The following is a 17,711-nucleotide window of genomic DNA, read 5'->3' as shown; positions in this document are numbered from 1 at the left end:
TTTAGTTACGATTACAGGATATAAGAATATGAACCAACATGTTCGGAAAACGTGATGGATTTACTTTTGAGGCTCAAGAAGAGGCTAGCATGAAAACAGCTTAGCGCAAACTGTAAAGCAAGTCGGCGACCAATCAGCGAGAGTTCCCGAATTAGCATAACTGCGCAATATCAAAAGGGGTCATCTGTTACCATGAAAAGGACAGAGACTTGAGCTGTGAGTTTCGACAGGCGTTGATGACAACATTTCGCAAACTTGCCTCATCTTCTGCTACATGTTGATGCAACAGTTAACAAAACTGCATCAGAGAAATTAAAAGGACTACCTAATGATAAGCAAAAGATTTGTTTACATGTCCCCGAATATCTATCTAAAACCGCATTATCCAGTGTCTGAATGTGTATACACATTGCAGCTTTTCTCGACAAGTCACCTGGCCGGGTCGACTGAGACGTCGAGTGTTCACGTCGAATGTGACGAGAAGTTACTCCAGTTGCGCATCTGATACCCAGTGACCTCCAGCTGAGCAGCGATACCCGCCATTTTGCTTTATCCACCGGTATCCCACTGGACACACTCCCATCTTTCTCAATTTTGCCTGTGCTTCTTGTTCCTTCCTACGGGCTTTTTCCCTAGCTTCTTTCTCCTTGCGTATCTGCTCCAACACAGCCTCTTGCTGTCGGCGTTCCATCTCATGTTGCAACCGCTCTTGTTCGTGGCGCATTCTGGCCTCCTCATCGCCTTTCCGCTGTGCTTCTTTCAACTCGTTGATTGCACGTTCTTCATCTTGCTTCAGCTCAAGAAGCTGCTTCGATTGAGCTTCTTCCTGCTCTTTAAGCTTCAGCCACTCCTTTTCTCGATCTTCTGCGGCGAGTTTGTCTCGCTGGAGTTGGCTCCACACTTCATCCGTGACACCGGTATCACGAGAGTCCATATCTGTAGGCTGCTGAACAGAACAAGTTTCTTCATTCTTCGTCTCATTTTCGGATTGCATCGAGGAGGAGTTGGAGGAGTTGGAGGCTAGGTGAGTAGGAGCACTGAGCTGCTGCTGGACTAGATTTTCCATGTTTTGTAATTGCTGTCTCACTGGTCCTTGCTCTCTTTTCGACCGTTCTTTTATCATAGAGTCCAATTCCCCAAGCACCATTTCTTCTGTCAATGCAAGTGCTCTCCCGTTGTAAGCGCTGATGACTCTTTTGAATATGCCCTTGGCGAGTGAGCCAACGTCTCGCGCATTTGCCCAGCCCTCCACCTTAGATAGACGGTCGAAACTACTGGATAGGCTTTCTTTGAAATCATGGCTGGGGCATTCAAATACAGCCAAATCAAGATCCGCCTGACCCTTGTTTTTCAGATCTTTCTTCCTCTTCAAAAGCAAATTATGTAGCAATTCAAAGCAGTCTGTTGGACAAAAAGGCTTGAACTGAATGGATTCGGGGAATCGACTTGTGAGGCCCGGGTTAGTAGACATTAATTGATTGATTTCCGAGTCGTAGCCGGCTAGGATGATGATCAGCCGTTGTGCAAACTGGGGTTTAGTGATGCAATCCACAAGCTCGTCCATTGCTTCTTTCGCAAATACTCCATCAGCCAAGCGGTATGCCTCATCGATGAACAAGACTTTCCCGAGGGCTGTTTCGAGAAGGCTTTGCGTTTTGGGTCCTGTCTGTCCTACATACTGACCCACCAAATCCGTAGCTGAGGCTTCGATCACCTCTGCAGAAGCAAGCAAGCCCATGTCGTAGTAAACCTTGCCCATTTTTCTAGCCGTGCTCGTTTTGCCAGTTCCTGTTCAAAATAACATTTAACATGATGAATCAACCAAAGCAAAAAAGCTATATAGATAGATACGTACCTGGTGGACCTCGGAATAGAAAATTAAATGGCACTTGCTCTCGAGGATTCATTTTCACTTGCTTGAGCTTCTTGACCATTTGTATATTTCCTTCCAGCTTGGCGATGATCTCCTCGCATCCCACCACACCTTCAAATAGCATGGCAATATTTGTGTCAGCTCGCTCGGCACGATCATGATCTTCATCAAAATCTTCGGCATCAAGGACAGAGTTAGATGCATCAATTGGATTTCCACTAGAGGAAAGACGTTTTTGGTAGCGCATTTTCGCGGAATTGAGCAAAATATCAACCTCACCAGCATTTCCGAAATGTGGTCGATTGCGGGCTCGCTCTAACATCTCTAAGACCACCCTTCGACCCTGTTCAGTAATACCGAATCCTTGCTGCTTCAATTTCAGAGTAAGAATCTTATCTAACTCGTCTTCTGTGAAATCCTCGAATTGAAAGGCATGATCAATGGGAAACCGTCGGCTGAGACCAGGATTTACGTTTTGAAACATCTTTTGCATTTGGTCTTTGTAGCCTAGTAGCAAAACACACCGATCCTCCCCGGGCGTGCTTTGAACCTCTGCCACGATGGTGTCGACAACAGCACTTCTATACGGATCGCTCTTGGCGGATGTGCCGTCAGAAGTTCCTCCTGCAAACAGGCCGTAGGCTTCATCAATAACTAGAACTTTTCCCATTGTGGATGCCAGGATGCCTTTGGTGTTTTTCTCGGACTCCCCCACAACACTGCCAACAAAGTCAGAAGGGTTTTTTACCACCACTAAGTAAACAGTCAGAAAGAACACACGTTGGCATTAATATAATTGACATACCTTCGCCGTTTGATAGCAGTCCAATATCAACAAGTATCTGTCCATAGAGCTTGGCAACTGTCGTTTTGCCGGTCCCGGGGGATCCTAAGAAGACTCGATTCAGGCTGAATTCGACCAATGACTGCTCCTGCAGTTCACGTTGGTAGTTATATTGGACACTATCCAATAGTGCCTTGACAGTATTTTTCACCGACTCCAGTCCGATCATCTGCTTCAACTTTTGCCAGGCGGATGAGTTCTCCAAAGCCTGAGATGGTTCTGGCCCGATAAGATCCTCTTTGGTGAGGAGGAAATCGTCAACCTTGGAGCCTCGGCTTCGTCTCTCTCGCTTTAGTCGTCTAGATTGTCGATCTGAAATCCTAGCCATCGCGTTTTCAACCGCTCTCGCGTTGGCAAAACCCTCACGGCCACGACCTTGGCCAACACGGCGAGCAACAATGCGGCAATAGAGTCCTCCAAAGCCAGCTTCAACCTTCATTGGCGGGTTCTGGTATTTCTTCTTGATCCTGTACTCCAGGATTTGCATTAGCTCGTTGTCATCATAATCGTCAAACTTCAATTCATGTGGGAATCGACTAGGTAATCCCGGATTATGTGAAAAAAACTTCTCCATCGGTCGTTGATATCCTGCAAGAATGAAAACGATCTTCCCTGTGCGGTTTTCAACCTCCGCCAATAAGAAATCAAGGACTTGTGTTCCACCAAGAGTATTTCCCTGCACAAGTTGATATGCTTCATCAATAAAGAGGGCTCCTCCACCGTTATTGAGGATATTGTCGATGATCTTCTGACATCCCGAGACACCATCGTTTGCCAATCTCGATCCTGTGGTCTCAACAAAAGCATTCCCTGGAGTAATGCCCATGGATGCAAGAAAGTTTGCATAAAGTCGCGCCACTGTCGTCTTTCCGGTGCCAGGATTCCCAAGCAAGACAGAGCCAAATCGTTCTCCTTTAAGATCAATATTTTGCCTCAAGGCTGTGTCCACTTTGTCCTTTATGGAGATGAATTTCTCCTTGACAGTCTCGAGTCCAATCATTTCCATCATTGAATCAATCTCTGAACTCTGGGCATTGAGAAACGTTTTCTGGTATTCCCATTCATCTTTGGTCTCCGAAGGCTTGGGTGTTGTCTCTTCTTGCTGAACAGAGGGATTCTGCTTATAATTTAGGGGACTCTCTCTATCAGAAGCAGGGTTTCTATCCACTGTTTTAGTTGCCTGATTCGGTCGAACATCAGGCATACCCTGTGCGACCGGATCAGGCAGCCTGAGAGGATTTTTGATCCTCTCAATTTCATCCCAATGCTGCTTGAGCGTTCTCGATCGCTCTTCATCCTCGAATTTGTCGCGCTGAAAACGCTTCAAATGAGCGATTTCTTCCTGGGCATCGATGAGTGCTTGAGTGTATTGTTTTTGCTTCCTATCCCGCTCCGCATCGAGTATAAGATCTCGTTGACGTTTGCGCTCTTTTGCAATATCTTCCTGGTTACAATATCTGCATGAACCCTTGGCCTTAGCGCAAGGCTGAGAGATATGATGTCCGCGTGAGCAGCTCCACTCAATAATCTTCGTACAGGTCATCTTTGAATGATCCGCAATTTGATGACACTTGGAAGGACACTCGTGAAGCCCACAGTTCAACTTAACGCCACTAAGTAAAATGGTCAGCATTCTCGCATTGGCATGAACGCCCAAGAGGGAATTCTTACCAAGGTGCAGGACAGCCTCCATCCGGACATTCTGTTTCAAAGTCATCTTTTGTCTTCAAAATCGCAGTCCTATCTGGATGTCGCTGACAGTAGACGGGTAATCCGTCGTAAAGATGTCCCTTAGACTTGAGTTGGTCAACGAACGGTCGCCAGCACTTTTCCCCCTTTCGGCTTGAGATAAAAGTCTTGGAATTTCCAACCATAATCAAGGCATTTCGCGCTCGCGACAATAGAACGTTCAAACGTTGAGGAGCGCTCATGAAGCCGATATCACCGTTTCCATTACTCCTCGTTAACGAAGCGATGACGATGTCACTTTCTTCGCCCTGATAATTGTCTATTTGCCATGTTAGAACCAACCCCCACGAAACAACACATTCCGAGTACTTACCTATCGTTGAAAGCTTGATCTTCCGCTTTGAGTGGTTAGCACTAGCCTGGGAGAGCAGGCCAGCCTTGACTAGATCGTAGGAATCAAGATCGTTGAGCACCGGATCATTGTGTTTGCTTAACATTGTCTGTAGTAGACACAATTGGCCAAGATATGGAGTTAGAACCACCAATTTGTCTGTCCCATATCCTTGCTGCCCAAGGTATTTCACAATCTGCAGCACGATCTCGGCTTCAAACATATTCTGCTTGCTTCGTGTGGAATTCTCATCCCGCCTATCAGTGATTTGTGCGAAACTGGTTTCTGGATTCTCATGCTGAAAGAAAATAACTCTATCTCGTAGTCCAAGTGGTTGAGGTCGATTCTTCGTTTTGGGGGCGTCTTCCAGGGCAGGATAGGTAAGGTGGCGCACCAAAGTAGAGATCTCAGGGCTCATTCTATGTTGTTTCAACAAAGTCGTGTGCGGATATCCCGCACCAATAAGTCTCTCAAAAAGGGAAACATTGAGATCATATCCATCCCCCTTCTCAATAGTTAGACTAAAATTATTGATCTTGGGCCGGAGTTGTAAGTGATCTCCTATCAATACCATCTGCTTGGTCTCCGGTACCAACGAGGTAAGGACATGAGACTCGAGGATCTCGCCAGCCTCCTCGAGGAGGATGATTCCAGGCGCCACATTACGAAGCAGCTCTGAATACATCGCTGCTGCTGTAGTAGTGCAGCCTATGATGCGCTTGGAGGCCAGAATTTTTCCATCTCTCTCATTCCAGACGCTATTCCATTTAGCATAGCATTTGTTGATTTGAGATGCCTGTGTCTTTAAGGCTTCGCATTGTTCATCCAATAACGTGCGTTTCCAAGAACGATGCTTTTCTTGTCGCAAGTCTCTATTCAACTTCCATACGGCGTGGCAAGTCTTGGGAAGGGATTTCTCGAAAACTCCAGCGGTATCACCATGAATCCATCGTTTATAAAGATAGTCTTTCTGGATATCACTTCCACCACGGCCAACCGTAGTCATGCCATCTTCATTCTCCGGGACTGTTAGCGCCTCGAAGAATTCAGGCTCCTCGAATTCAAGATATTCTATGATCATGTCATAGTCATTCTTTCGGCTTTGATAAGCCTTGAACTTTTCATCCAAGTCACTCTTAAGTTCGGAAGCTTCGGTTTCTAGACTGTTGATAATCCTCCATGATTCTTGAGATCTCTTGTAGGCCAACCTCTGCTCTGACAATTTGAGTGACTGGGTCCGCGTCGTTGACTTGGAACCTAATCTCACAATGGCGGAAGAGTTGATACCAATATCCTGAAAGTCTTCCAAGAACTGATCCAGAGCGTGATTGGTATAACACATCACGAGAATTTTCTCTTTCGTATTGTCATGAAGCACTTTGGCCAGGAGAGCACCGATGAATGACTTTCCGGTACCTACAAGACATAAACCTGTCAGTGAACTCAATTTTTCAAATCTCTCACATAGGACGCTCCAGACTATCATACCAGGTGGTCCTTGAATTAAACTGACTCTCTGGGTTAAACCAGCCAAAAGCGATTCGAGCTGGGAGGGATCTAACTTCGCCCCTTTGGCCGTCTTTAGAATGCTCTGGATGTCACCATCCCCCTTTGCTCTCAGTTTGTGGATTAAATCCACCGGAATCAAATCAGACTCTCTTGGTGACTGGTCACTTTTGTACAAGAACAACTCGTCAATAAGAGGGAAATCTAACTTGTCCTGAAGGCATTTCAAGATCGGGTGGTAAGCAAAAATAGGAGCATCAACTAGAAGAAAATCCACATCATCATAGAGCTTCAGATATAATAGAGTCTTATGAAGCGGCTCATCGCCGGCAACATGCAGCATGATTACAGGAGAATCCAGAATCAGCTTATCGATGTCCCTCTCTATCGTGGCGAAGGCCACAATGTCGGCTCCACGGACCAAACATCCGAAGGCTTGATGCTTCAGAAAATTTCGATTGTTGTTCAAAAAGTCTTTCCGATCCTCTTTTGAAATACGTTGGAAGTTATTCAAGCCCGATCTACAGTGAACTCCAAGGGTGCTTGGTTGTAGTCGCCTTTTGCTATCATCGCCACCGGACAAGGAAGCAACAGAGAGACCCCCGAGGCGAGATGCAGGGCGACGTGTTTTATTTTTCCCTCTGGCAGCTTGAACATCCTCCCTCAATTCCGACAGCATGTCCTCCCGCAGGAGACGGAACTGGTTGTCAATGTGAGCTGCAACCCGTTGGTCTCCATCAAGCTCTAAGATATCCTCGGCACGGCGATAGAATGGTTTCTCAGCGCAGCCAAATTCATCAGGGGTGGGAAGAATGGCAATTCTGCGGAAATCTTGGAAGTCGTTATCATGACGACCTCCGGCAGTGTACGTCAATGTGTTGACTGCGCCAGAAGACTTCATTTGCAGCAGGTATTTGATCTTATTCCCGAGATTACGTAGATCGATATTTGTCGAGAGGAAGATCGACCCTTCATCCATCAATGCTTGGGCGTCAGCGGTCACATCTAGCCCACTAGAGTAGGGCAACGAAAGCATTTCTACCATCATCCAGTAGAACCAATAGACCGCCTCTTCGTCTAGTTTTCTGGCTCTCAGCGCCTCGATGAAGGCATTCCACAGTGTCCGTGGCTCAAGGATGATGGCCAATAACTGTTCAAGAAACTGTCCATTGCATAGTTGCTTGATTCCAGGATTGCTCAGGAATTGCACGAACTTGGCCGTGTATTTGTTGATAAACTCCGCTGCGATATTCGATCGCAAGCCTTGCCTGATAGAACTCAAGGCGCTCTGACTAGCAATGAGTCGCTCAACTAGACGGGCAGGATCACCTTGATCCAAAATTGCCTCTAGGAACCTTTTGAAGTCGGTCGAATTTTCGACTTTATCTTTGCCAGAAATCACGCCTGTCAGGAACTTTGCTAGGCGATCTGATCTGCCTTTATTTCCAGACATTGTAGCGAAGTACCTCGATGGTGAGGTGGAAGAAAGAGTGCGAAATATTGGAAGAGGGAAGACAAAGGCGTGAAGAGAAATGTAACATTTTATAGATAGTATTTTAATTCAAGATATCCGGGCAAGACCGTATATCCCTTTGAAGAAAAAAGAAAAGAAAAAAGCCATGCCACTTTCAACCCCGCTCCTCAAAGTACAAGTCACCGCAAGATCCCTGGCAATTTTGTTAGGCTGCGAGGAGATAAGCACCAAGGCTGCAGAAAGTAGAGAATTAGGCACTCCTAAGAGCTTTGCCTTTGTTTTCCAGGAAAGCTCGCCAACAAGCGCCGAAAAGTTAGCACTGGACTGTTCTGCTTTATGATTTTCGCCCAGGTTTCACGTCAGCTTTTCAACGTTAGTCACTTTACTACAACACAATAATATCTTTTCTCAGCAGTATGTCTCGTGCTTCCCAGAGTAATTGGGGTAGTCGCGGTTACCGCCAAACAGCTACTAAGAGGCCATGGAGACAACAAAAGTCCATACAGCAGAGTCCTTCTCCGCCGATGGGAGAAGTTCTCGCAACGATTCATCAGAAAGATCTTCAAGACTCGGGTTTTGATAGTAAAGACACGGCCTCAATCACTGAAAGCCAATACTTGTCGTCGTACAACTTGCTGAATCGAAAAGATAATAGTATTCTTGTCCCAGGTGAGGATATTTATTAACATGTATCAGAGTTCTGCTAACAGAAGTGCGATCAATAGGCGAGCCACCAGTCTGGACTCCGCTCTCAACGCCGACTCAGTTGCAGAACGATTCGGGAGAGTATTTTCGAGATCAAAATGCTGCTCGCTTTCCGAAGTTCCCTATCCAGCCCATGGTACAGGCAGTTCTCGCAGAGAATCCAGATTTCCGTTTTCAAGACATTGATATCATTGCTTGTGGGAGTACCCTTGGAAACCTGTTACGTTTTGTGCGGCGACAAAATCATTCTTTCAGAATGCTCGTCGAGGCCATCGGCAACGCTGTGTTTTTTATAAGGAGAGAGAACTCACCCACTGAAAAGATCCCAAATGTGTACGGTTATGGCCACGCCTTCCCAGAAGCATATACAACATGGTCCGTGACAGTCAAGAGTTCTGAATCTCACCAACGCATAATGAAATATGATTTCGCGGGTCTCAAATGTCTTGTGCGCTTTCAGGCAGATGGTTATCTGCCAGAGCTTGTGGCTAAAGGAAAAGAGAAGCATCACAATGGCGGCCTCAAGCATGATAAAGACCTGTCAGAGGATGACCTTATCTTGTCCATCAAGGAAACCACGCTCTCAAACATTTCCGCAGAAGCCATGAGCGAAACAGGCCAACCCCTAAAAATGTCAGAGGCGGGTAATCACATTCCACAATCGGCAATTTTTGACCTCAAGACTCGTTCTATCAGGAAGAAGAATGAGGAAGACACGATTGGGGAAGAGTTAGCTCGCTTATGGATTGCTCAGATTCCAAACTTTCTTCTCGCTTATCACACTGCCGGGGTGTTTAGCGACATCCAGATCCGCGATGTACGGGAGGACATCGAGAAGTGGGAGAAGAAACAGCAGCCAGCTTTGATGCAATTTGCATACTTGCTGAACATGATAGTGACTTTCGTGCGAAGCTCAGAACTTGGACGATTGGAAATCACCCGTAAAGAGGGAAGCTCTGTCTTGGAACTACGGGCGCAGTGTCAAGATGCGAGAAGGGCTCTACCACCATCGTATCTGGATCAGATATTGGATGAGGCACATGGAGATAGCTCAGGCAACTCAGATACGGCGAATGAAGGCGGCATCTTACTTACTTGGGATGACGACGAAGATGAAGAACAAGACTACACAGCCTGTTCGGCCAGCACTTGTGGCTACTGCGGACATTGCAAGCATAAGCATTAGCATTAGGTGCTGGTTCTTAGGGATGTCGTTGGTGAAGGAGGGAGTGGACGAAGGAAAAGGAGCGGCGCTATCCCTTTTTTAGCATAACCAGATAGTACACCTCAGGTTGCGAAAAGTCAGAACAGCGACTATACCATAATAACATAAACAATAGCAATACCTTCTTTTCAGTTACTTGTCCTCTTAGCAGCTTCTAGGGTGCCCTAGACACGTTGTTTGATTTATGTAATCATGCAGCCATATGTACTTATCAGCACGTGATGATAAGGAGGGGGTTGACATCATCGATGGATGACAACCCAGAAACACTCCCAAGACGAGAAAAACCAGAAACCACGTCAAAAGTCGAACGAGCAAAAAGTGCCATTGGAGCAAAAAGCTCACAATGGCTCAACAAATTGGTAGCTCGCAAATGGCCATTGAAGATTTTGTGTGTTTTCTACTCCAATTCCTATCTGTTCCTATTCCTCCCAGTGTGAAAGGAGGCGATCCAATGGGAGAAAAAGACGGAGAACAAGAGAACTAACAAGGACCTTGACGGTGCAGACTAATGCAGAGCTAGGCAATGATTCAGGAACTCAGAATCACGTTGAAGTGAGCGAACTTGAATTGTTCTTCCCCTTTCATGGAAATGAGCTAATTGGATGTTGCATCTGCAGATAGTCTTCGGTCCCGACAGCGATCACCGTCGCAAGTCATCCCTTGTCGCATCTGATGACCCCAGGATACGCCGCCGCAGATCCGATTCTCACGACAAGAATACTGCTTGTTTTGTGCACTCGCTCCTAAATGGAGAGTGGAACATACCACACGAAGAAAATGAAGAAGATGATGACGACGAGATTGCCAGGAGACCAATGGACTTCGAACCCTCAAACCGGGACAGTGAATTGAGGGAATATGATCGAGTAGCTGTCGTTGATTATGCCAGTCGCCTTCCCGATCAAAGCGTGCCAACAGTGGTGCATTCGCGGCACTTGACGAAACGGCAACTCTCAGACATGGCGTGGAATGTGCGCAAACTATCGAAACGTTTGGGCGGTATCAAGCTCAAGTTGATGGTCAAGTCCGTCTTTATAGTGACCAAGGCGCATGATGAGTCGCTAATAAAGTTGACGAGAGACCTTACTCGATGGCTCCTTTCAAAGGATAGGGATGCTCTGTACACTGTGTACGTGGAGCAGCCCTTGGAGCGTCACCCCAATTTCAACGGTGCACGTTTGGTCGACGAGGCCGATGAACCGTCGGCGCGTGATCGTCTGAAGTATTGGGATAGCCAGCTTGCAGCAGATCGCCCACAAACATTCGACTTTGTGATTACGCTCGGAGGAGACGGCACAGTTCTATACACTAGCTGGTTGTTTCAGCGGATCGTACCCCCCGTCCTATCATTTTGTCTTGGCTCCCTTGGATTTTTAACAAAATTCGACTTTTCGCATTATCAAGACACGATTACCAAGTCCTTTAGGGATGGGGTTGCCATTAGTTTGAGGCTGAGGTTTGAATGTACAGTTATGAGGAGCAACCCTCGACGGAAACCAGCTGTTGATTCTGAGGGCAATATCGTTAAAAAGGACCTCGTCGAAGAGCTAGTTGGTGAAGAGATCGGTGATACGATGACCCATGTGCCAGACAAGGTATTCCAGATTTTGAACGATATCGTGGTGGACAGAGGACCAAATCCAAGTGCGTACTCTATCTCTCCTTCTGTCGATGTTTTCGGTGATCGAAAACGCTGTGTTTGAGTCTTTTTCTAACCCAACTTGGCATTCACAGCAATGTCGACGATTGAATTATTCGGAGATGACGAGCATTTTACAACTGTTTTGGCAGATGGCGTGTGTATATCTACTCCCACCGGTTCAACTGCCTACAACCTTGCAGCTGGTGGAGCTTTGTCCCATCCAGAGAACCCCATTATCCTAGTCACAGCCATTTGTGCGCATACGCTATCATTCAGGCCCATTATTCTACCAGACACTATCGTCTTGCGTTTGGGAATACCGTATGATGCCCGCACGAGCTCGTGGGCAAGCTTTGATGGGCGAGAGAGGTAGGTGCAATTACACGCATGCCATACCATTTAATCAAAGAAAGCACAATGAAAAGAGCTAACTAGACATCCGCGTCCCTTATTCTAGGCTCGAACTGCATCCTGGAGACTACGTGACGGTGTCGGCTTCCCGGTACCCCTTTGCGAATGTGATGCCTGCAGGGCGACGAAGCGAGGATTGGGTGGAGAGCATATCCAAGACGTTGAATTGGAACACGAGACAGCGGCAGAAGGCGTTTAGCAAGGACGTATCTGCGGTTTAGTTACTTGGAAGTGACTTGTTTTGGAGATTGATGCTTTCGTTGCAAGCATTTACATCTTTTTCGCTAGCAAGGTAGATCTACTCGGAGTCACTGGTCAGCAGACGCTGTCGAATTCATGTCTATATTGAACATAATATAAACACTCCTGACAGCATAACAGTAGACTATCCTTGATAATAATTCGGGTTTAATTATTTTGCTCTCTAGAAATTTCTCTGGTGGAGCAAAAAAAGAGAACCGACCGAATCCGGTAAGGCGGCGAATCCGCTCCCCAAGCTATAAAAAGCGCCTTCCGCTGCGAAGAAAATTTCTTCCTTTCTTTATCTCCAACTTCAACACTCCAGCTTCATCCATGTTTCCAATTCAGACTGGAAGCCTTGGAAGCGGAGAGACTTTTTCTCGACTGACCCGACCACTCTTGCAACTGAATAGGTATGTCCATTATACTGAGTTCTTTTACTTCTGCCTGTCCTCAAGCATGCTACCTTCCTTCTTGTATGATGAAAATATATTTCCACATTCGCAGTTTTCACGCAAGCCGTCGCCGTGAACCCATTCCATAGACGTGCTGTGAGCGCAATACTTCCTTGGATGTCTGATCATTTTATTCACTTCCTGTTACATCTCGCTGTCAAGTGTGTTGAAAGTGCCGGGCTAACTTGCATTGAAGATAGTGTAGTGTGCCGACAGTGAACTGTCGGTTTCGACTTGGAACGAATGACCTGACTGTTTTGTCCTGGTCTACGTATTGAGGATACATTTTACTGCATGGTATACATGGCGAAGGGACCGAGTGAGATTTTCAGTCATAGCCGTGACAGAAGAAACTTGGATAGTTTGCATAGTCTTTCAAATGATCATGATTTGATGATGAAATTTTTTTTTATTCCGTGTAATATTGTAGTTGCATTGCCCTGCAAAATTTCAGAATGATCTGTAGCAGTATGTACCTCTGCGTGTGCGGATCGCTTGCTCCACCGTAAATAATAACGCCGGCGATAGGAGCATCCACGGTTCATCTGTCTGTTCCGCGAACCTTACGAAGTCGAACAGTTGAACTGGCATTGTCTTCTTTCTACGCGTCCCTTGAACGACTACTCTGGTTTACTACGATCTGTTCGGATTACCGCCATTGCCTTTTTTTTCGGTGCAGTACTGCAACGGGGCCTGCTCGCAAACGACAGAGTGCAAGCCTCCGCATTCATTCACGAAATACACGTACATACACATCGAGACACCCTCCGGATCGTATTCAGGAAATCTTATAATTCCAAGAAGAAGAGAAGAAAGAAGAACCATACTTAACAATGGCTGCGCCCGCAAGACGGCAGTCCACAATGTCGACGAGCAGTGCGGCCACGGAGAAAGCATCGTCACAATATCCAGACCAACAGCAGCAACAGCCACCATCGTCCTCATTACGCCAGAGCCAACTCATTCAATCGCAACCAGGCGGTGGCGGCCTCCGTGTACCATCGAATCGCAAGACAATATATGATCGGCATCTTAACAGAAGCCAGAAGGCGGATTTGAGTCGGGCATCGTTCGCTTTCCTATTCGCGGAGATGGTGATATATGCGCAGCGGAGAGTTACTGGCATTCAAGATCTTGAGAAACGGTATTTACTTCCCCTGCGCCCTCTGTCATGGGCAGACAAACGAACCAATCTCTGCTGAATCCTCGGTTTCTGACAAAAAAAAATAATTAATATACAGATTAAACGAACAAGGCTATCCACTTGGGCTACGCTTGCTGGACCTCCTTTTCTACCGCTCTATTTCAAGCACATCCTCCTCAGCCCTCACATCATCATCGACATCCTCCTCACCACCAAACCGTCCACTTCGTATATTACCACTACTCCACCTCATCCACGGACCACTCTGGCGACTCCTCTTCCAACGCCCCGCCGACGCCCTCGAACATTCCGTATCCCCCGAAACCCCCAACGAATATATGATTACTGATAACGACCCGCTTGTCAACACATATATCAGCGTCCCCAAGGAAATGAGTATGCTCAACTGCGCCGCGTTCGTCGCCGGTATTATTGAAGGTGTGTGTGACGGGTGCGGATTCGAGGCTAAAGTCACGGCGCACAATCAAGGCACTGAAATGTGGCCTGGTAGAACGGTGTTTTTGGTTCGATTTGGCGAGTCAGTGATGGAGAGGGAGAATGTTCTGGAGCGCGCTGGGGTTAAATAGGGAGTTCTTTGCAATTCGCTGGTCGATTGATATTAGATAAGACATGGGAGTTACTGGGGGGAATCGGCTTTCATTGTTTATGCATATATCCTACTACGAGATATTGATTTTAGCTTCTTCGAATTCATACTTTGACGGCGAGTGCAACTATCTTGTAGGCAACCCTTATGATTATAAGCGTCCTAGATTTTGCTTCCATCGTAATTCACGGCCCCAGCAATATGTTGAGATGATGAAGATATCAAGCGGAAAGGCATCTGGATTTATGTCCATTACTACATGTAAGTAGCTTTTATAGTATTGAAATTTTCAACAATGCTTATGCAAGAGGTAGACACAATACTATACGTACCAACAGCCTTTTGTCCGCGCCATATAAACACCCCAAATTCCCGATATATAAGGCAAATAGACGACGATACGCTGCACGATAAAAGACAGATAAAAACTAGCGTAAGCTTCCACTCTCCGTTCGACGACGTTTGTCTCGATCATCATACGGGGAATGACTTCGTTTCCGCTGGTCTCTCCTATCTCGATCGTCTCGATCATGGTCCCTATACCGGTCTTTATGACTACTCCTATCTCGGGAACGGTCAACACTATCTCGCCTCTTATAGTCTCTTCTCCTGGGAGAATATGAGCGCGATCTGTCTCTGGGCCTCGAGTGCGATCGACGGCGACGACGATCTTCTCTAACAGAGCTGGAATTGGCGCCTGTTGCTGCCGCACTTCTTTCACGGCCATGATCTCCACGACCTCCGCTGTCCGGCAAGAATCTTTCATCAGTAACATTCATTAATTTATCTTCACGAGGACGTCGTGGCCAGTTGTCGAAGCCTTCACCCCATCGCCCTGTGTCTTCAGAGCGAAGGTCTCTGTATTTCGTTCGACCTTTCTTTCCTAGTTTAGTCATATCCCGGATTTGCATGTATTCTGGTAGAATTTCACGATTCGTCTCATCTGCGAACCGAGCGCCCATAATATTTCTCTTGTCCAATCCTTCGCGTTCAAGATCATCCCGGAAAAACGCTCCCTTATGGAAGTATCGCTGCATGTACCCGGTTTGACCGCGACTGGCTTCCTTTTCTTCTTTCTGCCTTTGAATGAACTCTCGGTCTTCACGCTCGCGCTCTTCTGGATTCAAATTTCGTCGTCGTTCAATCTCTTCACGTTCTTTCTCTGCTGTTTCAATGACTTCGCGCTGTCTCTTGACACGTTTGAGTTCCCGCAGTTTCCATGCAGCGTATTCGGCTTCAGGGTCCAGCCCGTCGCGATCGTCAAGGGCTTCTTCTTCAGCTGCGACATTCTCATCTTCGTCCCATGCTTTCTTTCCCGCCAGCCGCGCCATAGCCTCCTTTTCTAGTTGATCACGCACCAAAAAGTCTGCTTTTTCTTGTCGCTGAGTTTGTCGAGCTTCAGATTCTGCTGCAGTGTCGGCAATCCCTGGAGCGGAAGAGAGTTTACCACCGTCTTGTTCATTTACTTTTCTTTGGCCCTTTTTAATGAAGGTCGGCCGAAGTAGGACTCTCCTTGGTGTTTCCTCTTCCGAGCTCTCCTCTTCAGATGATTCTTCTTCATCTTCTTCGTCTTCTTCTTCGGATTCTTCTTCTGCTACAGAAGCTTGGGCAGCGAGAGACGCCTTCTGAGGTATACTCGGCTTGGCTGCCTTTGAAGGAGCCTCTTCCTCTCCCTCCTCTTCCTCCTCCGTGACAAACCCCTCTTCATCCTCATCTAATGTAACGTCCTGCACACCTTTTGCAATTTTCCCAGCCGCCGAACCTGGAAAAGATGTCGCCTTGGGAGCTGGTCGTGATTGCTGTAGTTGTCGACGCTTTGCTTCCTCCTGTTTTCGTCGCTCTTCTTCTTGCGCAATTTTTTCATCATCCTCTTCCTCTTCTGAAGACGGCTCCTCGGCGAGCGCTTTGCCTGGACGGTATCGTTTGACGGGCTTGAGAGGATTTGCGGTCATGCCGCGGTGATAGGATGGAAATTGCGGAGGCATATCGGCGACGTTGACAGCCGCGACCAGCGCGGAATAAGTTTGTAGAAGTCGTAGTATAAATGATCGGGTGGCTATGAGTCTCTGTGTCTATATGGTCGTCATAGGCACTTCGTTGGGTGATATTGTCATGATTTTGATGGAGCTTTGACCATTTTTCCTGGATTAATTATCAGCGGCGCCGCAACTAGCTAGGTCATGTGATTTCGCGTCGCGGCACGCGACTAACCCCGCGATGCATCTAAAGCTTCTTTTGACCTTAAACAATTCGACTGTCATCTCTTCGCGACAAGGCGAAACCAACGTGAAATCCCCAGATCTTAATTGCCTTGCACGACTACAATTATAAATCTCCAGATTTAACCTACCCACGATTCTCGCACGCCCAAACCACCAACCGAGAAAAAAAACCACAATCTCCGCGCAGAGACCATCCAACGTATAACTAGCACCCAAAACCATGTCTCTACAGACGCCGCGCATTCTTCCATCGCATCTACAAGCTTTTCATGCGTCGTCTGGTGGCCACCAACGGATCAATACTGTCCGGATTCTCGGCACAGTAACCGCACTCCGCGGCGATACAGCAGTTGTAACATGCGGCAATCACGGCGACGTCACGTTACTGCTCCAACCGGATTCGCATCTACAGATGGGTAAATTATTTGAGATTGTCGGGAAGGTTGTTCAATTGGATGGGGGTCAGGTAAGATCGATAGAACGCTCACTCTTCGATCATGATATCATGCTTACAGTACAACCTTGGTCTGTACAGGGCTTGGGTATCAATGTGCTGGGGACTGTAGACTGGGAGAATCCTGCGGATTTTGGTAAGTTTTCATCACATCTCTTTTCTCACTTGTGTACTGGCCCTTGCTCACTGGATTACTAGACTACAAAATTTATGAGCAACTCGTTGATGTCACGCACCGGTACAAGGAAATATTTTACGACGCGGATAACTGAATGTTTGTATGTAAATAGTGTTTGGGTTTTTCTTTTCTAAAAGAAAAGTAGTGAACTAGCCCACTGCGAACAAGGGTTAGGCTCACTTAGGCGTTCAATTCGTATTTGTTCGGGCACTGGGTTTGATTGTAAAGTTTCGTTCTGTGTTATCCAGTGTTGGGATTCCAGACCAACCTGGAATTTTGGGAGTCATAGAATACACATATGCCTATAAATATGTATTATGTAGTATCAGATTCTATGGAGTCCTTCAGACTAGGATCAAGAATAAAAAGAAAGCATCAAAACATATGGGTTGCACCCATACAGAAACCAGCACAAGGCTGGAAAGTATTATACCTAAAGATTAGCCTCTAGGTATCTCCCAGAATGGTACTATGAACTATTGCAAGTACAGAGCTCGTACTTATTTAGAAGACTTTTCCAAATCAACTAAGAAGCAGGTTTTTTGCTCGATAGAAAATTTCAATATGATACCAATCTAATGCAGCTCATAAAATCGTAAACTGTTACTTACACCTTTCTATAAGTATCCTCCATGCGCCGATATATTC

General features: G+C 46.6%; 6 protein-coding genes across 6 annotated transcripts; 4 read left to right on the top strand and 2 right to left on the bottom strand.

Annotated features, from left to right (window-relative positions):
• Positions 1-484: 484 nt before the first annotated feature.
• UA08_06552 (hypothetical protein) lies at positions 485-7,756 on the bottom strand (the record flags this gene model as incomplete). Its single annotated transcript, XM_020268841.1, has 6 exons — positions 485-1,788; positions 1,856-2,626; positions 2,679-4,330; positions 4,389-4,725; positions 4,780-6,213; positions 6,286-7,756. 6 exons carry the CDS (start codon positions 7,754-7,756, stop codon positions 485-487), a joined length of 6,969 nt encoding a protein of 2,322 aa, XP_020118348.1.
• A 437-nt stretch (positions 7,757-8,193) lies between these two features.
• Positions 8,194-9,668, top strand: UA08_06551 (hypothetical protein; the record flags this gene model as incomplete). Its single annotated transcript, XM_020268840.1, has 2 exons — positions 8,194-8,446; positions 8,503-9,668. The coding sequence occupies 2 exons, from the start codon at positions 8,194-8,196 to the stop codon at positions 9,666-9,668; spliced, it is 1,419 nt and encodes a 472-aa protein (XP_020118412.1).
• Positions 9,669-10,053: 385 nt separating this feature from the next.
• On the top strand, positions 10,054-11,984 carry UA08_06550 (hypothetical protein; the record flags this gene model as incomplete). The annotated part of the gene is made up of 4 exons (XM_020268839.1): positions 10,054-10,098; positions 10,328-11,354; positions 11,445-11,721; positions 11,810-11,984. The coding sequence occupies 4 exons, from the start codon at positions 10,054-10,056 to the stop codon at positions 11,982-11,984; spliced, it is 1,524 nt and encodes a 507-aa protein (XP_020118347.1).
• Positions 11,985-13,291: 1,307 nt separating this feature from the next.
• UA08_06549 (hypothetical protein) lies at positions 13,292-14,189 on the top strand (the record flags this gene model as incomplete). Its single annotated transcript, XM_020268838.1, has 2 exons — positions 13,292-13,602; positions 13,700-14,189. 2 exons carry the CDS (start codon positions 13,292-13,294, stop codon positions 14,187-14,189), a joined length of 801 nt encoding a protein of 266 aa, XP_020118411.1.
• A 448-nt stretch (positions 14,190-14,637) lies between these two features.
• Positions 14,638-16,194, bottom strand: UA08_06548 (hypothetical protein; the record flags this gene model as incomplete). The annotated part of the gene is made up of 1 exon (XM_020268837.1): positions 14,638-16,194. The coding sequence occupies one exon, from the start codon at positions 16,192-16,194 to the stop codon at positions 14,638-14,640; it is 1,557 nt and encodes a 518-aa protein (XP_020118410.1).
• A 457-nt stretch (positions 16,195-16,651) lies between these two features.
• UA08_06547 (hypothetical protein) lies at positions 16,652-17,157 on the top strand (the record flags this gene model as incomplete). Its single annotated transcript, XM_020268836.1, has 3 exons — positions 16,652-16,897; positions 16,967-17,021; positions 17,084-17,157. The coding sequence occupies 3 exons, from the start codon at positions 16,652-16,654 to the stop codon at positions 17,155-17,157; spliced, it is 375 nt and encodes a 124-aa protein (XP_020118409.1).
• Between the last annotated feature and the right edge of the window lie 554 nt (positions 17,158-17,711).

The sequence above is a fragment of the Talaromyces atroroseus genome (assembly GCF_001907595.1).
Source record: "Talaromyces atroroseus strain IBT 11181 chromosome Unknown scaffold_9, whole genome shotgun sequence".
NCBI classification, from domain to species: Eukaryota; Fungi; Ascomycota; class Eurotiomycetes; order Eurotiales; family Trichocomaceae; genus Talaromyces; species Talaromyces atroroseus.
This window is presented reverse-complemented; position numbering and strand designations above follow the sequence as displayed.